Source organism: Chelmon rostratus, chromosome 11 (assembly GCF_017976325.1).
Source record: "Chelmon rostratus isolate fCheRos1 chromosome 11, fCheRos1.pri, whole genome shotgun sequence".
Taxonomy (NCBI): domain Eukaryota; kingdom Metazoa; phylum Chordata; class Actinopteri; order Chaetodontiformes; family Chaetodontidae; genus Chelmon; species Chelmon rostratus.
In genome coordinates, this window is record NC_055668.1 from 15,685,388 (window position 1) to 15,708,637 (window position 23,250).

At 43.1% G+C, this 23,250-nt stretch overlaps 1 protein-coding gene across 1 annotated transcript in view; it reads left to right on the plus strand.

Annotated features, from left to right (window-relative positions):
- pcdh15a (protocadherin-related 15a) overlaps positions 1-23,250 on the plus strand; it is a 140,950-nt gene that overhangs the window by 44,424 nt on the left and 73,276 nt on the right. The window contains exons 10-16 of the mRNA XM_041947023.1: positions 3,185-3,391; positions 5,502-5,636; positions 11,453-11,602; positions 13,093-13,286; positions 14,311-14,443; positions 14,769-14,848; positions 19,903-19,996. Coding sequence (XP_041802957.1) covers positions 3,185-3,391; positions 5,502-5,636; positions 11,453-11,602; positions 13,093-13,286; positions 14,311-14,443; positions 14,769-14,848; positions 19,903-19,996 — 993 coding nt within the window. The remainder of the gene's footprint in view (positions 1-3,184; positions 3,392-5,501; positions 5,637-11,452; positions 11,603-13,092; positions 13,287-14,310; positions 14,444-14,768; positions 14,849-19,902; positions 19,997-23,250) is intronic.

The following is a 23,250-nucleotide window of genomic DNA, read 5'->3' on the forward strand; positions in this document are numbered from 1 at the left end:
CAAACAGACTACAACCGCTTCATTTACATGTGCATTAGTATCCTGGTTTTGATTATATGTAGGATATTGAGTTTATATGAAACATAAAAAACCTGGTTGTTTATATACCTGTATACATCACGACAGTATCCAGGTCTCTGATCATCCGCCTGCAGGTGCGTCTTGATTTCTCACCATCTCGCCCACGATGAAATGTTGACTTATCATCAGTACTTACTGTATGAAAATGTACTTTGGAATTATTGTGGTCAATTTGTTGTATGTGCTTGTCAAGTCACAGAATGTTTGGTCATTAAAATTGGTTTAAAGTAATGCAAAATGGAAACTGATTCTTCTGCTACCTCTGAATTTCATCAAAACACCTCAATTCATATTTTTTACGTGCCTGTGCCACAACAAGTTTAAGTCGTATTGCGATAACTTGAGCATGCACCCTTTCCCGCTCCACCGAGATAACCTTAGTCCTGAAGGCCATTAACCTTATCTATAGCTGCTTTGGAGATGGGGGTGAAAAAGATGTGATGATTTATGGACTTAGCGGGAGGATGTGCTGCTGTGCTCTCATGAATCCTAATTCAGGGCAGATTCAGGGATTGCCTCGGTGCTGCTGGTGCAGAGCAGCAGTGCGGATGAACTTTCCATCCGCCCATCACTAACCTCTTGACACCTCTGAGCACTGTGTGACCTGCTGTTTACTGGGATGCCTGGGGAGCAAAGAGATGAGAGGAAGAGTTGCTTTCCGCGAAAAGAGGGAAACGAGGGGAGAGTGATCATATTAGAGCCATTTTACATGTCTTCGGGAGGATTGTACATAGCTAGAGGAGGGGAGACAGTTCAAAGAGGGAGCAGGAAAAGGCTAACGTAGATAGAGAGATGTGTGTAGAGGGTGGAAGGAGCCTTATCTACCAGCATTATGGAGAGGGGGAGGAACCATTGCTCAAGGACTCAGAGGGGCAGGAAAGTGAGAATTAGACTTAGGTATCTTGAGAGTACTCTGATGCAGCACAGTATGTGGTGCACAGTTTAATGCTTTAGGAGATAAAAAGCTGATGCTAGAATGATCAACTCAAGCATGTTTCAGAAAAACACATCTGTCGGTCTTCAGGAAGTCCTGATTAATCCCGATGGAGCCATATCCACCAAGATGACTGGGGTGACAATGAAGATGGGTGACAGAGGCGGACGAACATGGAGAGAAAACGTCTGGTTTAATGGGAGAAAAAAAAAGCAAAGAGATGCAGTATGATGGCTTGAGGATGATGGCGTCAGGACGGGAGGATCAAGATTGAGTGATAAACAATGATTTCTGGTAGCAGCATATCTCCTGCAGGCCTGTGTGTTGTAGCAGTGGAGCGCAGGTCATTTAGCAGTGCCTCCCTGAAATCGGGACACCGCTAAAGAGCTAAGTCACCAGGGAACACTGTAATCCTACACCCCGTCTTTTCTCTCTCTCTCTTTGACAAAAATGTGTGTGTGAATGTTGAGGAAAAAGAAATCCAGGCACACGCGCTTTCTCTGTCAATGACATGGCTGTTCCCTCAGGTGTTTGTGCGAGCAGATTGCATCTTTGGGTCAGCGCAGTGTGGGTGTTCTTTATTATCACTCAGATAAGGGAAAAAGGTAGCCAATTTTCAGGAAAGATAGTCTGGCATAACGTGGCAGTGTACCGCTGCAATAAAAAAAACAGTTGTGACACTGGAGTGAAACTCAACATGATGTGCCAATACTGCAAAAGTGTGCAGCTTACCGTCTTCGGGTACACACAATAAACAAGAGAAAACCAGAGTTTTGTGGCCCCACGTTTAGCAGCAGAACTATATTCTTCTGTTGCAATCGGCACTCTGCAACACAAGCCCAGTGAAATCGAGCTAATGTGCAGAATTAGTTCCAGGTCATGGCTTAAACTGATGTTGTCTCACTCCCCCACTCCATCTGTATTTTCAAAGCCTTAATGTTTCTGAAGCATCCCAGTGTGGGAGCCAATGGTGACATATGCGCTTAGGAGGGGAACGTTCGCAGCGACAGCTTGACCAGACCACATTCATTCGGTTTGGTCTCACTGGGCCGCTCTCAGACAGCTTCTTCAGTTTCTTGGTACAGTTTGAGGAGCACACATTTTGATTTGTGGTAAGATACTGTGTTACGAAAGCAGTCGTGTCGCCTTCCGTCCGTCCTGGAAAATGAAGGGGAAGGAATGTTTACGTTACGCCCGTATAGTTTGCCACGTGGACTTTCGAGTGAGCGTTTCACTCATGCATTTTGTGTGTACAGCTCCAGAGCTTTATGTGTAAGCTGAGTTTTAACATTTAATATGTTCGATTACACTGCTCGAGCATTTGTTAGTATTTTATAGGTTAAGGAAGTCTATTGATTTCATTTTATACGAAGTGGAATTTTATAGAATATCGCTGGTTTTCTGAAGAACTGATTACCTGATTCAGCTTTTTTAACTTTATAATATATACTTTATAATTTATCCCACATTGTTGTCTCTAGGAGACTTGCATGGTGACATTCAAATGAGTTGTGGTCTATGGCTGGCTGCTGCATGCCTGTTTTCGGAGGAGGATATCAACGTGACGGAGAGATGAAGAGCTGTCAGCTGGGATTTTGTTATATCAGGCTGTTCCACGGTTCATTCAAGCTTTCAGGAAAAACAGAGACGGTGTGCAGAAATGTGGTGAATTCAGTTCAGTTGAGTTTGCACACTCACTCAGACGGATTGAACTGGAAACAAGTGCTGGTACACTCGTTTACTATTTAATGGTTAATTTTGGCACATACTTAGCCAGTAATATTTCCTCCTTCTATCGTTGGTCACTCATTTGATGGAGTAGCAAGAGCCACTAATTACTGTCGCTCCCCTACAAATGATGGTATTTGCGTTAAGTACCCCAGTAATTACTAAGGCCTAATCCTAAGTGGGCTCCTGATTAAATTTAGTCAATGTAACTTTCTCTAATTGAAATGACACTCGGAGAAATGGCTCCTTTCTGTCCCTTTGCCTGCATAAGAGTTGGGACAGCATATCTCTTGAGCGTGTCTCATCATCCAACTCATTATTAGTGCTTCTAAATAAATTTCCAGCAGGCTGGTTTTTAGACTTCTTTAAAGCCTTGTTGATGTTTGAATTTCTTTCTTTCATTTTTTTTTCTTTCTCCTTTCTCTGTTTTTATTTTTTCAGGCTGAGCAGGACAACGGTCACCCCCTCCCAGCCTATGCTGACCTCATAATTGAGATCCTCGATGAGAACAACCAGGCACCGTATTTTCAGTTTGCCACCTATCAGGGCTACGTGAGCGAGTCCTCCCCAGTGGGTACCACTATCTCAGCCAGTTCCAACCTCACTGCCCCCCTGGGAATCATCGCACTGGATAATGACATTGAGGAGGTAGAGAGAAAATGCCGTTATCTGCTCACTGTTGCCTGAGCTTTACCCACGTCCACCCATGCATGTGTGCATACAAACACAAAGCCCTTGTAGTGCATTGAGTAAATACTGATTAAAGGTCCACATTTATTCATGTGTTTGTGTTGTGTACACACTCAAAGAGTCATTTCCCTGCTGTATTTGTTTCCTTGTTGTAGCTGGCTCCTGGTGATACACCTGTAGGTAAAGGGGATGTTTTTAGATGCAATGACACACACACACACACACACACACACACACACACACACACACAGTTGTGTACGATTACAGTGTAATTTAGGGATGTCCCGATTAAGTTTTTTGCTCCTAATTGCCCATGTGAGTCCTTTTAATATTGGGTGTCTCCTGATGCTGAGATTAATCCAATATTTATGCTTTCCTGCATAATACAGCTGCACGGTGCACACTTAATGGCTTAAAGTAGGCCTACATTTATGTCAGTTAAGAGATTCGACTGCTTAATAGCTCTGTGTTAAACCTGCATCACAGCTATAATTGGTCTCTTACTATATTTTGCATTGCAACGTAGAGTTTTGTATAGTATCTTCAGAAGCGTCAGTGTGGAGCTGTCGAGGCCAGAGAGTTCAGACAGGACTTCTCCTCATTTCCACTCTAAACAAATGGAGGTTGAACACATTTGTTTTGTTTGTTTGGTGTAAAAAAAAAAAAAAAAAGGAATCCCTTGCTTATTGTGGCACAATGTCAGTGCCGATATCGTTCATCGTAACAAATATTTTTGTTTTGACACCTGCCATACCGAGTGCGCGGTGAGCTACAGTACACAAAGGGTCAGAATTGGATGGGCTTCATGTAGTCAGTACCGATCCATTAAAAAAAGCCTCAATCAGCTTGATCCTTGCAAATTGACTCGGGACATCCGTACTGTTAATTCATGCATCATTCTGCGAGAAGTAAAAACCAAAGTGTGGGCACTCATCACTGCTGGAGACATCGTCAGCATGCAATTATAAACTTTGCAACTCAATTTTAGGGAAAAAATATACAATTGTGAGCTTTCCAGCAAAAATGATATGTTTTCTGTTATCTCAAAGTTTCGTAAATGGTGAATTAAGTACTAAGCAGGTCTCCGGTAATGATGCGTGCGCACTGACTTTTGTATCCTAATGGGAGTGTGTGTGTTCGGAGTGTTCTGCTGTGCTGTGTTGTCTTACTTTATATGCAGATGGATGCTTTTGCTGTGGTTTCCTGCAGTTGCTTACGTCAAATCTTGTGCAATTATTCTCTTTGAATGCCAGCCTCACTCTTAAAAAACGACTGTATTTTATGAATTGATTTTTGCGTGTGGTTGGATGAAGGACGTGTTTTGACATACTCGCTTGATTAATTAACAACCTGTGTGAGTGTGTGGCTGCATGTTTGTGTGTGTTTGCCCACCACAGTGGAGGATTCTCTCCATCCGCTGACTGCGCTGAGAGAGGTTTATATTTAAATGTGTGAAAACACGCCCACGCACACACACGCAGCCAAAACAAATGACTACTACCTTTAGTTCATCTTTTAAAATATCCCTTCACTCAGTCTTTGGAGAAGATTAACAAATCAAAGTGAAGTGGAAACAGAGATAACAAAATCAATAAGCCACCCAGTCCTAATGTTTACCAAACTCTCTAAAGAGGACTCATTGATGGACGTGAATCGAAGCCGACTCACAGGAATGGACTCCAGGTTTATTTGTTAACACAGTCTAACCACAGCAGTGATGACACATCTTTGGTAAATGGCTCTTTTTATTGTATTTTCCCCTGGAAAGGAGCAGGGGCAGTAATGGGTTTATGATGTGTTAGCAGAAGTCATCTTCTCTTCCTTTCTTTACTGATACCATCATGTCAAAAAGTCATCGGTTTTTGGTTCCTTCCTCAGCTCCGTCTTCACTGTTTTCTGAAGACAGATGAGGGACCTGCCAGCCTATTACTTTTTCGACTCTTCGGCTGATCAAAATTTATTGTTTGATAGGTTGTCTGAGCCCCACAGCTGTGGCCTTGGAAAAACTGCTGAAACGCTTGTGTCGGCATGGTAACATGTTTCTTTTTGCACATCTTTCTGTTGGAAGACAAAAGACCCCATGGTGAAGGTTACCCTGGATGACTACACCACAATCTTCGGCCTGACCCCAACTGGGATAATCCGCTACCTGAGGCTCCTTAAACCTGTTGATCGGGAGAAGCAGATGGCCTACACTTTCACGGTACCTCTCGCACTCGGTATAGCTATCTTCATGACGGCACTGAAGCCCTGTGACCTACATCTCCTATCCTGTGTATATTAATAGAAGTCACAGGTTAGCTCTATACCAAGAGGCACCTGCAGATGCAAAGCTGACCTGACACTTTCAGAGCAATATGACCTTTATCTGTGGTCAAATGGCAGTAAAACAGTCTGTTTACTTGAATTTACAAATTTAGATTCCGATGTAAACCAAATGCACATCAGAACTGTGTGTTCAGGTGAAGAAAGACTCACTTTATACCATATAGAGGCATACACAGTACTGTCACATAGGAAAAGTCGTATCTATATAGAAAGCACAAGCAAATGCAGAACAGGTCTGTGGTTTGAAATCACAAAGGTAGCATTTAGAGAGACTTTGACTTCTGATATACGGAACTCCATAAAGACACATTCTGCAGATACAGAAAACCCAAACAAATAAGTTAAGATAAACTAAACTCAAATCCCGGGGAAATTAATTTGTCACAGCCAGCAAAGTATAAAAAGAGAGGCATAGAAAGATCAAGATAAGAAAGGATACAGAACAAAGAACTATACATATACATTATATACAAGGTTATAAGAATACTGTTGCCGATATTGAATTGCACATGAGAAAAATACCTCTGCCTTGAAAAAACACTGAATTGCACATGAGTCAGACATGGACAGTAACTACAGTGTTTGTGCTATTTCACAGTAGAAACAAATATACAACACAGTAAAGATTGTGCCATATTACTCGTGTCACAGCGCTGCATTAAATGATGCTGGAGTTGAACACTCTGACAGCTGCTGTAATGAAGGACCTGGGGTAGCGTTCCTTCTCACACAGTGGATGCAGCAGTCTGTTACTGAAAGAGCTGCTTAAGCCTCCCACCGCCTCATGCAGGAGGTGAGAGGGGTTGTCCATTATTGATGTCAGCTTGGCTAACATCCTCATCTCACCCACCTCCTCGATGGTGGCCGGAGGGCAGTCCAGGACGAAGCCAGCTCTCCTGAACAGCTTGTTCAGTCTCTTTCTGTCCCTCTCAGAGCTTCCACAGCCCTAGCAGACCACTGCGTAGGAGACTGCAGATGCCCCCACGGTCTCATAAAATTTGTTTAACAGTGTCCTGAAACGCTGCAAGTTGGATAGAAAACTATGACAATTTCTGGGTGACATTAAAAACTGATGACGGTGAGCACCATGTTCATTTTAGTCTATAGATCCAAGATGTTTGGATGTAGACAGGCTGAGGGAGCGGGCAGGCCTGGGTAACGCTCGCTTGTATACAAATTCAGTCAGTCCATCACAGCGCTCATGTAGCACAGCCCTGCCTCCTAGAAAATAAGCTTGTATATTACTGAACTGTTTCTATTATTACGTTATGCAGCGTGTGTGTCCAGAGACAACATTTCTTTGATTGAATGAAACAGTACATTTACAGTCTAACAGTGTTGTTATAAGTTGTAAGTTGTACATGATTTTTTCATGCAGGCATTCTGTAGATAGCATGAGTCAAAGGAAGCAGGACATCTGGGGAGAGTTCGGAGACAAGCAAGATGACAAAAAAGCAAAACAAGTTAACGAGTGTTTGAATTGCATCTACTGCCATTAGGCTCTTGGCTTGGTTGCTTGGTTTGGTTATTTTATTTGCATAAGACAAAGTGGCAAACATAACATCAGTCTATTAAAAACTGTAACAACAGAATAAAAAGTAAAGTGTCCATAAAACACTGGTGCCGTAGGTTTGAGAATTCTCAGCTAATAATTGTATTAGCATGACTTTTAACATTGAATTTCAGATGAAATGTAAATGTTTGCAGTGTCCGTACATTCCAACAGAATGAAATGAAATGTAGACAGTAGTGTTCCAGCCAGAACAGCGAGGATTACCCAAAAAAAAGAAAAAAAAAAACTGGCGTGTCCTCTGCACACATCATCCCAGATGGTCAGGGCTTAGCCCCAGACCTTGTCAACTCCTAGAAATGCCCCTGGTGCTCACCAGTTTTTAGTGTTTAGTCTGTTGCATAGCACTGGTTTCCAATTTGGTGGTCCTGACCCCACCGAGGGGTCGCCAACACTTCCCAAGAGGCCTTCTTGATTTTAAAGGGTGTAAGAAAAAATATGCACTATCTCTCAGCATTCCATTCACTTCTATGAAGAAAACTAACTGAAGTAGTTATTTTTTAAGTGTAGATTATTTTTAGAAACATATAAACATGACGGCACAGTGAAAACCTGAACACAAGCTGTGTTCACAGAGCTTTCACTCTGCTAATCAGCCTCGTCGCATTAGAAAAGTACACAGCTTCAACAACAACCAAAGAGCTAATAGAACAATGGCCAAGCTTCAGGGAGAAGAAAACACTGAATTTGTCTGAAAAGAAGCCTATTTAGTATGCATGATTGTTAAAAATTAAAAGACATTCATAATGCAGACAGAGAATTGTATGAAAAAGTTCCAGAAATATCGGGAAGACTCATCCCTGATGCAGCATTCACAATAAATAATGTGCACAAAAGTCATCCAAATCGGTTATTTTACACAACCTCCTGCAGTTATTGCTTCCACTGTTTGGGGTTATTGTACAGTTTATCAGTTATTATGCAGTGAATATAATATGAAATATCCATAAAATGTGTTAGTCAGTTTACTCAATGATAGAAAAGGGGTCCCTCAAGGAAGAAGGTTGGAAACCACTGTGGTACAGAGCTTCTATATGTACTTCTTTCTTCTATATTTTCAGCACATTTCTTTATGTCAATGTGCATTGTCAAATTAATGAACATGTTTCTTAATTTGCTTGCGTTTTATCTATTTTTCTGTAGTTAAGTTGCAGACTTGAGTTCTCTTTCAGCCACCATAGACTTCAAATACACGTTTCACACCAAGATCAAACTCAGTCATAAATAATTCAAACACTCACACAAACAACTGTACAAAGCTTTGAAAATGGGCAATCAAGAAACAATTGTGATTGTGATACAACGTTAATTGCGTTGCTGTCAAATCAGACATTACAAAATCTGAAAAGACTAGTTTGACATTTAGGGAAAATGTTCATTTGTTTTTCTTGCCAAGTGTAAGATGAGGAGATCGATACGTTATCTGTCCATGACAATGAAGCTACAGCCAGCAGCTGGTTTGCTTCGGCTTAGTTTAAAGACAGGAAAAACAGAGGGGAACAGCTACCCCGGCTCTGTCCAAAGGTAAGAAAACCTCCCTGCCAGCACCTCTAAAGCTCACTACTAAATATATATTATCTCGACTGTTGAATCTGTACAAGAACAGAAATGAGCTTGGTGTCAATCCTCTCATCTTTTAGCAGCAGATGCTGTATGCGTCCGAGACACATTTCCTTCAGGACAGTGATCTTAACCCTCGGCCAGAAAGCGAATAAACACTCTTCCGAAATGTAAAATATTCCTTTAAAGAGACATATAGAGAGCATGTTCAGTGAGGAGGTTCGTTCTCACTGAACTCCAGCTACCCTCATGTTCAGTTAGTGTTCTGAAGTGGGTTACTCATAATCTGTCTGATGTTTCATTAATCTTCCCACTGTATGGTGTTTTTAACAGGCTTATTTAAGTGTCAGTTTGGCTGCTGCTACATCAACGTCAGCAGTCTGCTTTGCTAAAGTAGTTTGTCTCTGCGCCGCTCAGTGGGGTGGCAGCGTTTTACAGTTCGATACAGCAGCTCCTTCCATCCAGGGGGGATTCTTCTGGATTGAAGGGCATCAGTAGACCAGCGTTGAGCTCTGTGGGGATGGTTCCCTGGAGAACAGGGAGGATTCGGCTAACTGTAAATTCTGAGGTGTAATGCTGGGTTTGATTGGGTTGCTTTCAACATCAGCATCAGCAATTTGTAAGGCATAAAGGTAGAAATTAGAAAGGTAAAAATTCCACAACCTTTGAGTCAGTAGTGGCGTTGACATAAAAGTGAAAATCACCTGTTATGATAATCCCATCACAACCCCAGGAACATTCACATAAAATCAGAAAACTCAGATGAAACGCTGATGTTTTGCTTCGGGGGTCGATAGATTACGTCGATAGATCAGATCACAGTTAGTGCAGACTGCCGAACAACCTCCGAACAACATCCAGAGCAAGTGAAGTTATCAGAGAAGATACTGGCAACTCTTTTATGCCGCCTACATCAGTGCAGGGAAACTTTCATTTTGAGGAGATTCTAATAGTAAAAGTCTAATAGTATGGCAGAGGCAGTTGAGGAAAGCCAACAAACAGAAAACTACAGTCATGTTGAGAGATCAAATCATTAATAGCAAAACACTTACAGAGAGGGATCTGATACTCCAAATATTCCAAACATTTATACACTTGGTGATCTTTTTAGTAGCTTTTGCCAGCTCATCCTGCAGGAAAATACTGCAATAGCGACATGAGCACTGCCCATGTATGTATGTATGGAGAAAATAAAGACGTCATTTTTGTGTATCTGCACTTGTCGCAACCTTCCACAGTGTCCAATTCTCACAGTATGTGCAACTAGTTCAGCACAAGAGTGCAGTGACTTCGAGTCACGAGCCGGATGTTTCTCCTCAACTCTGAAGATGAAATGGGGGGGAACTGATCCGCAAGACAAGACGCAGCATCTCGGAGAAAATCATCTTAATTGGCTGTGTTATCAGACGTTGCAAGTGAATGCAGCGCTTTCCGAGTCCTTGCTAAGAGCTTGTTAACATCATGTTTACTAGATAACAGCGTTGAGGTTTGGAAGGTTGTGCTTTTGCGTCTCTGAAGATAGACGTTTTTTCAGAGATTGTTATTGAGAGGAATCTTGTCTTTCCGATAGCATTAAAATCAATTTTATAATTACTCTGTGTATCCTGGACTGGAAGGAGAGAGAGAGAAAGAGCACACTGATCTAATTTAGATAAATATCAGCCTTCAGAGATTGTTTTGTATGTGTTTTGTTTCAGTTCTGTTACTGTGTGTGCGTGTGAGGAGGAAGGAGGATGATGAGGCAGGCATTACACTGTTTACATCTGTTTTGTGTAGGTGTGTGTTTGTGCAGAGGCATGTGTCAGCGCGTGCACATGCGTGTGGAGTGTCTATACATACAGTTGGGATGACTCAATAAATCCAAATCTGCTCTCCCCCCCTTGGCTCCCCAAAAATGTCTTTGCATCCGGTGGCTGGCTTGAGAACAAAACCACTCTTTGATAGGAGAGAAAATAGCTGCAGTCGTATATGTATCATGTGTTTCTTCGCTGCGAATGCTTAGCTTCTACTAAAAGCACCTTCCTGATATATATTGTACAGTATTACCAGCGAGACGTGCCATTTCTATGCCAGCGCTAAGTGCACAGTTTTTGGGGAAGGCAATTTCCCTCACAGAAGCATGTATTTCTTGCTGCTGCCACAGTTGGCGTTTAGATCTCTTCTCTCCTGCACTTCATTTGTTCCTTCAGTCCATTTTCTTTGTTCCTTGCCAAGGAAGTGCTGGAGATCAGAGCTGCCAGGGACAAATAAACATGCAGTTTGCTCAGTTAGCAGACTGTCCTTTAGGCAAGCTTCATACAAGCTCTCTCCTCTCATCTCTGTAAAAGGCATCTCTAATGTTAAGGGAATGGAAAATGACATATACAAAGGCAAGGAGTAAGTGACTTCATTGCAGTGGTGGAAACATGTTGAGATTTGACACGTCTTATCAAAGCAAAAACAATCCTGAAAGCGTAAGCTCGGATAAAAAGATCTATTTTCTGTGATTCCTCTCAACAAATGTTTACTTGCGTTGAGTTTCTAAAGCCACGACACTTATTTCTCTTTCTTGTCTTTTCCAGATGGTGGCATCAGATGGCGTTCAGCAGAGTAGCCCAGTAACTGTCAACATCCTGGTCATTGATGCCAATGACAATACGCCCACGTTTGCCGAGGTCTCCTACAGCGTTGAAGTCTTCACAGACATGCAGCCAGGGGAGACGGTACTGCAGGTAATCAATCCAGCAGTCGTCCCCTCGCCTTTCCTCTGCTCTCTTGCTCTGGCACTCTGCTTCACGCCTCCGTCTTTGTCCCCATCACACAGAATCTCTCTCACACACACGTTCTTTCATGCTCAAAGCAAGCAACCACTACAATCCAGAGCATTGTGTTGACAGGCAAACCCCTGGAACGGTTCCCTTCGTCTCATCTGCAGTCATGACAGGCAAGTCGGAGAGAGTGTTTCTCTCCGTCCACAGTGCACAGGCCGGGGAAGCCTTCTGCTCAGTAGATCAGCTGCTGTCGTGACTGAGGTTAATTCATCGTGGTAGGCAGCAGCGATGAGCATTTCATCGATCCGCTCCCTCGCATAGAGAGGATATTAAAAAGGGTTTTTTGATTAATTTTACGGATAAGGAACATTGTTTACTTAATTTTATTAGCGCGCTGGCTTTAAAGGTTATGACTTTCTTTTCTTTTCTCGCACTTGCACATTACCAACCAAAGCAAGCATCCACACACATGCACAGGACACGCGCAGGCATGTACGTGTGCACACACGGTCATCCAAATGCGAATGCATAACCCCCTTCTGCTTTATCTATTAAGGTGGGGACTTCCATCATTCCATTGTCTCTTATTTAGTAGTCGGAGCATGATCTTTTCTGTCTTTCAGTTCATCTGTCCTCTCAGCGCAGCCACTCCAAAAAAAAAGTCAAACGCCGAAAAAGGTCAAGTTTAATCTGTTTTAAAAACCAGCCGCTTCGCCCTCCCTGAAATGAGGCCAGGGGTCACGGAGTGTCTGGTATGACCGTTTAACCGATTTTTATAAGCCGTTTATGAGAGCCGCAGGCCCCCTGAGGATGCTGCTGCTTATTCGACGGTACAGCTTTTACTCCCAACGTCAGAAGCATGAAAAAGGAGGTCTGGGCAGCCTGGATTAAAGTTTCAAGGCCTCAAAGATATGAAGCCAACCACACCATGAGGTGCCATAATTACAAGCAGCAGGATGCCTAATTAATTGGCTTGACGGGAATGGTGGCTGCTTAATTCATTTAATAACAGAGTATGTATTTTCTAATTGTACTACTCCGAAAGGAAACCGTAGGAAGGAAGGAATGCCAAGACTATAGGGTAGAGATTATAGGATCCATGGCAACCTTCCCCCTTGGACTCACTACTGTCCTGCACATTCACCTTCTAACGCTTTGACTTTCCATGTGTACTTTCAACTAAATGCCAGGCATTTGTACATGAATGTATCTAAATGTGTCCATTAAATGATAACAGGGCACAGAAATGAATCTACTGTAGTTTGGCTATTTGATTGAAGTCACTCACAACCCCCTGCTGAGAAGCATTTACTGCTTGACTTGTTCAGTAAGCATGTCGCTGGCAGCTGTGTAGAACTCCCCCTGCAAAACTGCAAAGTGCAGATTAAAATAAACATGTTATTTGTAAGATCTGTATCAGTATCTTTCTCTCTCTCTCTCTGTTCTCCCAGTTAACAGCAGCCGATGCTGATGAGGGACTGAATGGTCTGGTGACCTATGAGATACTGGCTGGTGCCCAGGGAGATTTCATCATTAGCAATCGCACTGGACGCATCACAGTGGCGCCCGGTGTCGCTCTGACTGTGGGAAGGTCTTACGCACTGACTGTCAAGGCCTCTGACAATGCACCAGAGATCCAGAGAAGGTACTGTACAGTCACCTTGAGTGCTAGCTCTCTTCCTATGTGTGATTTCTGCATCGGTAAATGAGTGCATGATTTTAATGTGATTAATGTGCTTTTCTTTACTGTTTTATAAGCAGTTTTGCTTCAGTTGTTTCGGAACCGATGTGTACATGCACATCTCCTCAGGATGGCAGGGTAGCTACCGACATGCGTTGTTTTACACGTCTTATTTAATTCAAGATGTGCTTATAGTCTTAGCTTCTGAATGGAACAGAGAGTCCTCTCTGGATTATGAATTATTGAGAAAATTGTGGAGAAATAACATTTCTGAGCTGTTGTGAGTCAAAAGACAGATGGTCTGGTTCCATCTAACACTGCAGAGCTTCTGGTATGACAATGTCTCCTCTTTATCTTGTGATTAATAGGAAATGATTTCAGTGCAAAAGCAAAATACCTCAGCGCAAAGTGTGCGAAGAGGTTGGAGGTGGAACAGGTGGCATCGCCAGGTAACACAAACGCTGGCAAAGGCACGTTCCAGTGGCTGAGGATTGAAAGAAGCTACTGCAGGCTCCAATCTGACATATGACACAATGTACAAGGCAAAGGTGTTATTGCACCGCACATGTCAGATCATCCTCAAATACATTTGTACAGCTACCTTCACAGCAATTCCACAAAAGAGCTCTCACACAATGAATGAATAAATAATCTGCAGCTCAGTTCCATTTTCACGTGTGCTGCTGTGAACAGCTGAGAACGAGCAGGCTGATTTTAAGCAAGCTGAATTTTGGCTTGTGATCAAATCAGGAATGAAAGGCTCGCACTGCGTTTGACACAGAATGGAGCACCATTCCCAATCAGATAAATGTCCAACTTAAAAGATATGTGACCAAAACCTGCTGACTTTTTTTTTCTTTGATGTGGGATTTTGTATTATGAACATTTTTCACTACGCTGTGGGCTGGGTACTTCAGTCCAGCTCAACAGGTTGTCAAGGAGAAACCGATGCTGTCAGTGGGCTGATGTGTGCTTTTCATCCTGCCAGGAGCTCCATCACTACAGTGTACATTGAGGTTTTGCCGCCCAACAACCAGAGCCCCCCACGCTTCCCTCTCCTCACCTACAGCCTGGAAATCAGCGAGGCCATGAGGATAGGAGCTATTTTGCTCAATCTGCAGGTGAGTCTGTGACCCATGAAGACAAACACACACGAAAGGCACATGCAAATAATATGTCGACTTCAATGTGGCATCCAGTGTGATGCAACAGTTTTTAAACTGGTGGTATTTTGGGTACACAGTTTAAGTATTTTGTAGTTTTAGGCAACAACACATCACATCATTTTTTCCCCTTCTCCATCACATTTCGCTCTCCAGCATTACAGTACGCTCACTCTGACTGCAGCCCAGCATCCTTGTTGCTCAACCGTCATATCTCATAACCGTCAGCTTTAATGGCACTATATGATCTTCAAGAACCTTGCTTTTCTTTTCCTTCCCCCAGGCCACAGACAGAGAGAACGACCCGATCACGTACCGCATTGTGAGCGGGGATTCCCAGAAGGTCTTCAACCTCTCTGAGACGTAAGTCCAGCTATTTTTCATTTCTCAAGCACAGACGGGCCACATAAAGTATTCCCTCTAAGGCCTGCTCGAGTTAGAATATGGATGTATGGATGGATGGATGGAGAGGCCAGTAAGTTATTGATCGAGAGCATTTTGCTCATAAGTTCCTTTGACAAACTGATTTTAAAATGAATAAATGAAATGAGTAGGGAATTGTGTCGAGTTTGGATTGCGTATGCGTGGGTTTCCCCCTGGTCATCTCAAAGTTTGGCTTGAAAGTCAATGTGGGTGAACTGGAGACTGTAAATTGTTTATTGATGTAAACATGTTTGTCTATACATGCTGTGCCTCTCTCTCCCAATGCACGTGTAACAGGGTTAGCGTGTAGGATCAATCAATGAATACGAACCGCTTGGCGAGATTGCAGTCCACCTAGCATAACAAGCCCCTGGCAAACTGACATCAGTTTGAGACTTTATTGAGGTTTTTGGGCAACAATACAAAAGCTGGCTGGGTTATCAAGCGCTTTATTGAACTTGCAAAGGCTATACACAGACAAACAGTAATAAGACGTTAAAACGATGTTTTTTCCTTGGCTGTAATGACCAGGAAAAAAGCGTGGTGGTGGGGAAGAAGGAATGAGAGGAGAAGAAATGCGTATTTCTGTTGGTAGAGAGTAGATGCTAGCCTGCCTATTATTGGTTTTGGCTGATTTATTTTAGCCACTGTATGACTTTGTTTTCTGAACACTGGCGCTGGCTGTTGGCACCATCAAGAATTCCAATGAACCAAGTAAAAAAATACACCTGTTTACACTCAGTGCCTGCCTCAGGCGCTTGTTTGTGCCCATGATTACAGTGCTCTAGTCAATTCATTGTTATTTGTATAGCCCAAAGTCCCAGATTTGCCTCAGAGTTTTACAATCTGTACAGCATATGACCCTTAATTTGGATAAGAACAAACGCCCCCAAAAACAATTAATCAGAAAAAAAAGGGAAGAAACCTCATTCATACAGAGTAGACAGAAACAACAATAGTAAAATAACATACTCGACAAACACTATATTAGGTAAATGGAATGTAAACATATGTAGAAAATGGATTCAGGAAAATGTCGTCCAGCTGCAGCCAAAGATAAGCAAGATCGTTTAGATGATCATATGGAACCGAGATGCATCTTTTTTTTTTATCAATGCATGAATTAACTCGTAGCAAATAAACAACAGTATCTTAGATTAGAGGTCTATTGCTTTGTGATTGGTTGCAGTTTTCAAGAGACCGGCACATTGCCCGTGATGTGAGGAAATGATCAGAACAAGGTCGTTTCATATATCATCAGAATACCATTAACGTTCTCCTTCTTCTCATAATATACAAGATGAAAGAAAACAATGAGAGGCGTGAATTCTCACCAAGCCGGAGCAATCAGGTCAGAGCTACCGCAAGTTTCTAGGCAGAGCTAACTTGCGATGCAGAAGAAATGTGCGGAAATAAGGATACGCAATGAGAAATTTTATTTGATGGCTGGAGTTTGCTTCTGCTCACGTTCTCTCTCCTGGTTCTCTCTCTCTCTCCCGTCCCCGGCCTTTCTGCTGTCTGAGCGAAGACGATATTTCCGGAGATGAAAAGGGCCCCGAATATCTTACCTCACCTCTCATAATCAACATCAGCATTTGAGAGAACCTGCCTCACTCGACCACGAGTAGGGAGCAAGGAAAAGGTGTGACGTGTTAAAGTGGTCAGCGCTTTTTAACCATCCCTAAAATAAGCAAGCAAACACAGAGGGAAGAGACGTGGGGAGACTGAAAATGCAGGACCCTGCCAGACACGTTTCTCACTAATTGATTAAAGCCTCTTTTGTCTGCATCCTCAGTCTCCCAGCTATCGAGGGCGAGCTGTGTTGCAGCACAACATCCCTGCCATTTGTTTACTTGTAATCTGCTCCACAGTGTTAAAATTTGTTATACCGAGGGATGTTTACTTTACACTCTTATAGTGGTAACGGTAAGCAAGAACACGTTAACGCGGTCAAAATAACGGGAGACTGCTATTGTTGCCAATGCCACGGTAATCTCTTAAACCAGATGTGACAGGAATCTTGCTGAAACAGATAGAGGCTTTCTCCTTCAGTGCGTTGCGTGGCAGAAATATTACAATCCCATCACTAGCCCTCAGCAGCCTGGCAATATAATAACTTCGAGCAGGTGCTGATATAGCACATGATGAATCAAAGAATGATTAGCTGGTGTGCTTGATGAGTGTGCAATATACAGAGCCCTACTTCAGCCGTCTCATTTTTCAACCCTTCAAAACTGCAACGTGATTCAGTGAAGTGATTTTTGCATTGCCGCATGTTCACATTCAGGCTACATAAGGGGCCGGCTCAGTCCAGTCTAAAACTCCCCACAAATGGGCCAGCTTCCCCTGAGGGAGGTGGGAATGCTTCAGATTCTCTCTCCATTAGGGTAGCGAGCAGGACGCAGCCTGCTCGGAGTCTGGCAGCCACAAGGCGTTATACACTGGGCGCTCGGTAATGACATACTTACTGGCATCACAGTTTAACACCTCATAAACAAGTCTGCTGTTTCTAATGAAGTCCCAGCTTCTGGTGGGACTGATGAAGACATGTCACATATTCCTGTAGTAACACTGACTGTTATAGTCAGTGTCGATTTGGAACAAAATTAGGCTTCAGAGAAAATAGATCTGAAAATATAATCAAGCACTGGAAATGTATTGCATACGCCTCTTAATGAGACACTAAATATGCGTCAGCTGGACCAATACATGAGCTGATTGTAGCGTTTCCACAGAGATTGGTATTGGCGTATGCGTTTAAAGTAATTTAGAAACAGTGTCTCTGTTTCATGAGTGTCCACCAGAGACAACTGACAAGTCATTTCACCTATAAGTTAAAACCGGTACCAATTTAAGGGATACTTATAAAAATAAAAATCACTATCATCTATATCACTCTTAAATAATGATATTTAAACTCTCAAATATCAGCATCAGATCAGCCGAGACTCAGACCGACTACAATTTGAACTTTATTTATACAGTATTTAGTCCTCCATGATGTTTAACATTGCAGATTGACAGCTGTAAATAGAGTTTATTGTAGATATGTAGTTTTAAGTGTAAGTGCTGGCCCATAAGTAAGAAAGTTAGTTAAGTTAATTACTATACTTATATTCTATCTATTAACATACTGTTACTGCATACTGTTACTGCACGCCAAAATATTATTTCCAGTATCGGCCTCATGAATTCAGTATCGGGAGAAGGCAATAATCCACTGCTATTCTTTTTTGACAGCATCCCCTTTAAAGCTTAACCTTTTTTGTGTAGCATCTCGGAAGACTGAAAAGCCTACAGGCCACATCAGCAGTGATACATGAGCTATTTTTCAGTGCCTCCTCGTGGCCCCGTCTTGTGGCTGGCAGCCGATTGTCTCGCCTCAAAGTGAAATTCCAACTGAAATTGAAAAGGAGTTCAGGAGAGGGTACCACTTTTTATTGCCCCCGTGACACCAAACGCTGCGGAGTCGGTTCTGAACGAATAGACTCAATACAAGCGTTTTAAATTGTACACTTCGAGTTTATTTTTTAAGTGAGTTATCCTATCAAAGTTATTGCACCTGAATAAAACATTCATGCGACCTCCAGCTCCTGCACATCAAGTGGAGCACACCAACCGCTGTCGCTCTATAATTTTAACACCGTTAACAGCACCCTGTCTTTCAATTTTTCATTTGTGTTTGCTGGGGAGAGGAGGCAGGACGCTATCACACATGATCAGTGAACCTCTCCGACCCAGCCGCTCAAGTGTAGTTCAGCGCTCCAGCTGTAGTAAGGACTAAACTCCCCAGGCAGGCTAAGTGTCTTTAATCATTCTAATCTTTGTCATTATCACCATCGAGATCATCATCATTAACACTGCAGTTATGACAATTATCATTGTATATCTTCATTATCGCATTCACATCGAAGCTTCCTGTAGCTTTAGCTCCATTTAGCACAGAGGAGCCTGTTTTCGACTGTTGTGCGAATGCATTAATAAACATGAGGACAGCAGCCAGTGAAGGGTGGTGCTGCATTTGATGGGTATTTTTCGGAAGCTGCTGTTGCCCTCCCGAATCGCCGATCGTCAGGCGTGTTGGTTTCAAAGCAGAGTGTTCGCCGTAACTCCGGGCAGGTGATTAGAGGATCAGACAATGTTAAGCGAGGTTTTGGTAATTTGCCTGTCAGATTTCGAGATGAGGCTCTACAGTTTGACGGCTATGGGCCAGAGAGGCAGGTTCTGCTTGGACCGTTTGGCCAGAGGAGCTTTAAATTAGAAATGTGAAGGAGCAAGGGGACAGCAGGGAATTGTGACGGGCATTAATCTAGCAGTGCATTCAGATGCATTCATCTTTCCTTCCATTTGCGGTTCCGGCAGAGCCTCTGCTGAGTGTGGCAGTGAAAATGTTTTGTGCATGCTGTGTGTGTGCGTGCGTGTGTGTGTTTGTTTGTGTGTGTCTACGCTTGAACTCACGTGTCTTGTGAGCCTGTGTGTGCAAACAAAGATAATTCAGTGTTCTGCTTGGGAATGCATCCACACTCTGTGTTTGGAATGCCAGAGTGCCAAATTATACCTTGTGAACGAGCAGGCGGGCCGCTGTGTCTGCTGCAGTCATTGGAAAGAAAACATGAATCTTTCTGTCTGTAGTCCATGTGCTTTGGGAGCAAGAGGCGGGCTTCAGAGAGAGAAAGACAGAGTGGGAGCATTTAAAAACCCACCTGCTCTTCTCCCTGAACTCATCCTCCTCTATCATCGACCATGTTTTATAAATCTGTCCAATCTGGAGGTAAATAAACTCTGAAGTGCAGCCCTCTCCATCACCCTCTATTGCATCAGTTATGATAAAGTATTGAAAACTATTGCTGTTGAGGTGACACAAAGAGGCAGCGCGGCAACCTGTCTGCACAAAGCCCCTTATTGTGTTCCTTTGTGTGATGTTGCTGTATTAATGTCTCTTGTTGTTTGTGTGTAATAGTAATACAAGCGTCTTCTCTGACCCCTCTCTGCAGGATTGGCCTTCTGCTCCTGGGCAAGCCTCTGGACAGAGAGACCACAGACCAGTACCGTCTGATTGTCACCGCCTCCGACGGCAACCCTGGAGGGGTGAGGCGCAACCCCCTTTATTAAACTCTTGGCCTGACTCCTCAGGGTCGACGATCCTCAAACATTTTGAACACATTAAGCTCAAATAAGATCTTCTCATGCAAGCTTATTAGCTCATATTAGCTCAGAAATTTGGCTCACTGAAACGGAGTGCTTCATTAGCCTGGAAAATCTAATAGTGCGTTTGAACTCTGTGGTTTTGTCACACATTCATAAAATCTGTGGTAGCACTGAGAGTCAGTAGCACCACTTCATTGTGCCAAACCAGCGCAACACCTATAAGTCCTCTGAGTCCATATACTACAGTATATGTGGAAATTCTGCATAAATTGTGATTTTGGTAACATGTTGAGTTCTTGACCTTTAAAAAATGAGCTGATAGATTTGTCCCGCAGCACAGATGTGTTCATCAGGACTGATGTTCAGCTTTCAGTCCATCAGTCGGTTGCTAATACAGTTACATCACTGTTCGTAATGCAAATGGATGTTTACACCTGCTTTTATTATTATTATTATTAATTCAACACCTGACAGAAGTATATTTTGGCGGTGTGTATTTTACCTGCAGCAAGTTTGAGCTCTCAAAGCAGTTTTGTTGTGCAGATACTGTATCTAACAGTTGTGTGCTGTTTTAAATGGCCAAAGAATTGTTAACGTCGCATCCAACACAATTTAGATAACAGGCTGAGGGGATTGGCAGTGTTGACTGTAATGCATGAAGAATAGCAACAGCAAATCCAGTGCATACATATAGCTGCAAACTGGTGGAAAGAAGCTTTCGTGTTACATCTTGTTTTCTTAATATCCACACACACACACACACAGTGGTTTGGGGTAATCCCACTCTTGCTATCCCACTTGCAAAGCTGATTCTTAAAGGAGTGCTCCAGTGATTTGATATTGCGCTTCCATAAAAAAAATGGTGACTCATTTAAAAAAGAATTGTCAAAATCAAAGCAGCAGAGACATCCAGACTTTCTTCCTCAGATGGGTCAAGCTCCAAAAACGTTGCATCCTAAATTTCCCATCATGCAACTCACAGCGCCCCTCTCTGTCTATTGAACGGCCCCATCGCCAGTTTGTAACTCTCTTTCAGAGCCACAGAAGAGCTTAAACAACTCTTTTCAGCCGTGCAGTACTAACAAGTCCACTGACTTTATATATTAAGGTACACATATTCACCATTAAGTAGTTGCTTATTAGCATGCATATTATTAGCATATAGAGTGCTGTGAATAAGTGCTTTATAATGACTAATAAAGAGCCAATATGCTACTAATATGCATGCTAATAAGCAACAATTTAATGGTGAATATGTGCACACAAATATAAAATGTTACCGCTGATCTTTAATTGTGAAATTGGAGGAGTGGACTAACCCTGTCTTTTGAGTGTTAACATTCACCAAGCTGTCTCTGTAACTTAGGCTTGAGGAACAGCAGACACTATAACTAAAAGTGAACGCTGGCAGCCTCGTCTCCCACCAAGAGCTGATAATCATATAAACCATCTTAATTTAATTAGACTTCACCTCAGTTGGCTCAGTTTTTGCAGCTGTCTCTGCTCCAGACAGAGGTGAAATGTGGTTTCCTTTTTAAGATGCTGTGTGTGATAGGTAATGAACATTAGCTGATGAGCTGTCACAGGAGTGATGTTGATTGCCCGCCTCTCACCTGCGCGTGCATAAACACTCAGATCTGCTGCTCCTTTTCATCTGCTGGCAGACCACGTGTGTTGGTCAAGTGGTGCTATATAAGAGGCATATGCTGCTGCCGGCATGTCGCAGCATTTGTGAGTGCGCCAGAATGGTAGCAGCTTAAATGGGGAACAGAGCGTAACAGTTAGGGTGGGAAGGGCAAAGGGGATGAACAGTGACAGGGTCAGAGAGAAAAGAGCAAATAAACAGCGAGAGAGTAAGATGGGGCTTCACCTCACAGAATGAGGTAACCACCAGCTGGTGCTCTTTGATGGACAGATTGTTCAGACCGACGCCCTTTACCTGTGCGGTGTGTGTGTGTGTGTGCGAAGCATCCTGTCCACAGAGTGAATTACCGGCCGACTCGTGTGCGCTAAATGTCACAGCTCGAAAGAAAGGCTGTCACAAAAGCAAGGAAGTCGAATGAGAGAGAGAGAGAGAGACCTCTCTCTCTGGGCTGCAGGAGGGTGGAGGTGAGAACTCATTCAGCGAGACCAAGTGCAGGAGACAGGGAAAGGATCAGAATGAGCTCGGGAGGGGGGAGGGCAGAAAAGAAAAAGCAACAGAGAAAAGGAGGGGGACGCCAGGGATTCGGAAGTGTAATTAGCACAGAACTTCGGTAACCATGGGAACCTGACACAAGGAGTGAAGCAAGACACCCCCTCCCCCAGTGCTGCATCTCTTTAAGTAAAACCAAATCTGCACACATAAAACCTTTTTTTTTTTTCATAATACCTGTTGAATTTGAACTCTTACATCCATTGTGCTAGTGCACGGAGCAAATTGTGTTAGTCTGTGTGACTAATTCAAAATTTGTATTCTCAACGGCGCAGGCTGTAATCATAACCCCCACGCAGACACAGATCTCAAAACTCACCCAGGGATGCTGGATAAAGCTGTTCTACTTGCCCTCCAAGGAGCGAGTACATGACTCTTAACAGCCTGATCATATCAGTCTGTGCAACGTGGCCTCTGGTCAGGGTTGTCACTTGAAAGGCAGAGCACCGTCAGCCACCTCTGGATCTCTCAGACAGCGAGGACAGAAGGCGAGACATCACACAGCTCCATCTATTTTATTTTATTTTTTTTCACACTAGTGGCCGTAGAGGTAGGATTTTTGGCTTTGATAAGAACACCCACGCCAGGATGGAGACGCTAATTGGCTTCAGGTCCTCTGTGAAATGAAAAATAAGTAGATTCCATCGCCACACTCATGGCGAGTGGCGTCCTCTTAGTGTTAAGGAGCGAAAGAGCAATAGATGCGTGGAGTGTGATGGTTTTCAGCTTGGGTTGCCGTGTCAGTTCTTACACGAAAGGACCGATTATGTACGTCTCGGAAGCCAGAACAAAGAAAACAACAATGGTGAAGGAATTCCCAACAGATGGCGAGATGAAGGTGACACTAACTAGGCCATTTCCTGCGCGACATGTGCTGCTGGATGTCTCATCTGCCAGGGCAACTTCAAACAGCTGTCTTCTGGGAAGTATTTTTTTCGCGCGAAGGCCAACTCCTCCCACAACCCGCCCATCCTTCCTCCCCCAAAGGAGACCATTTACA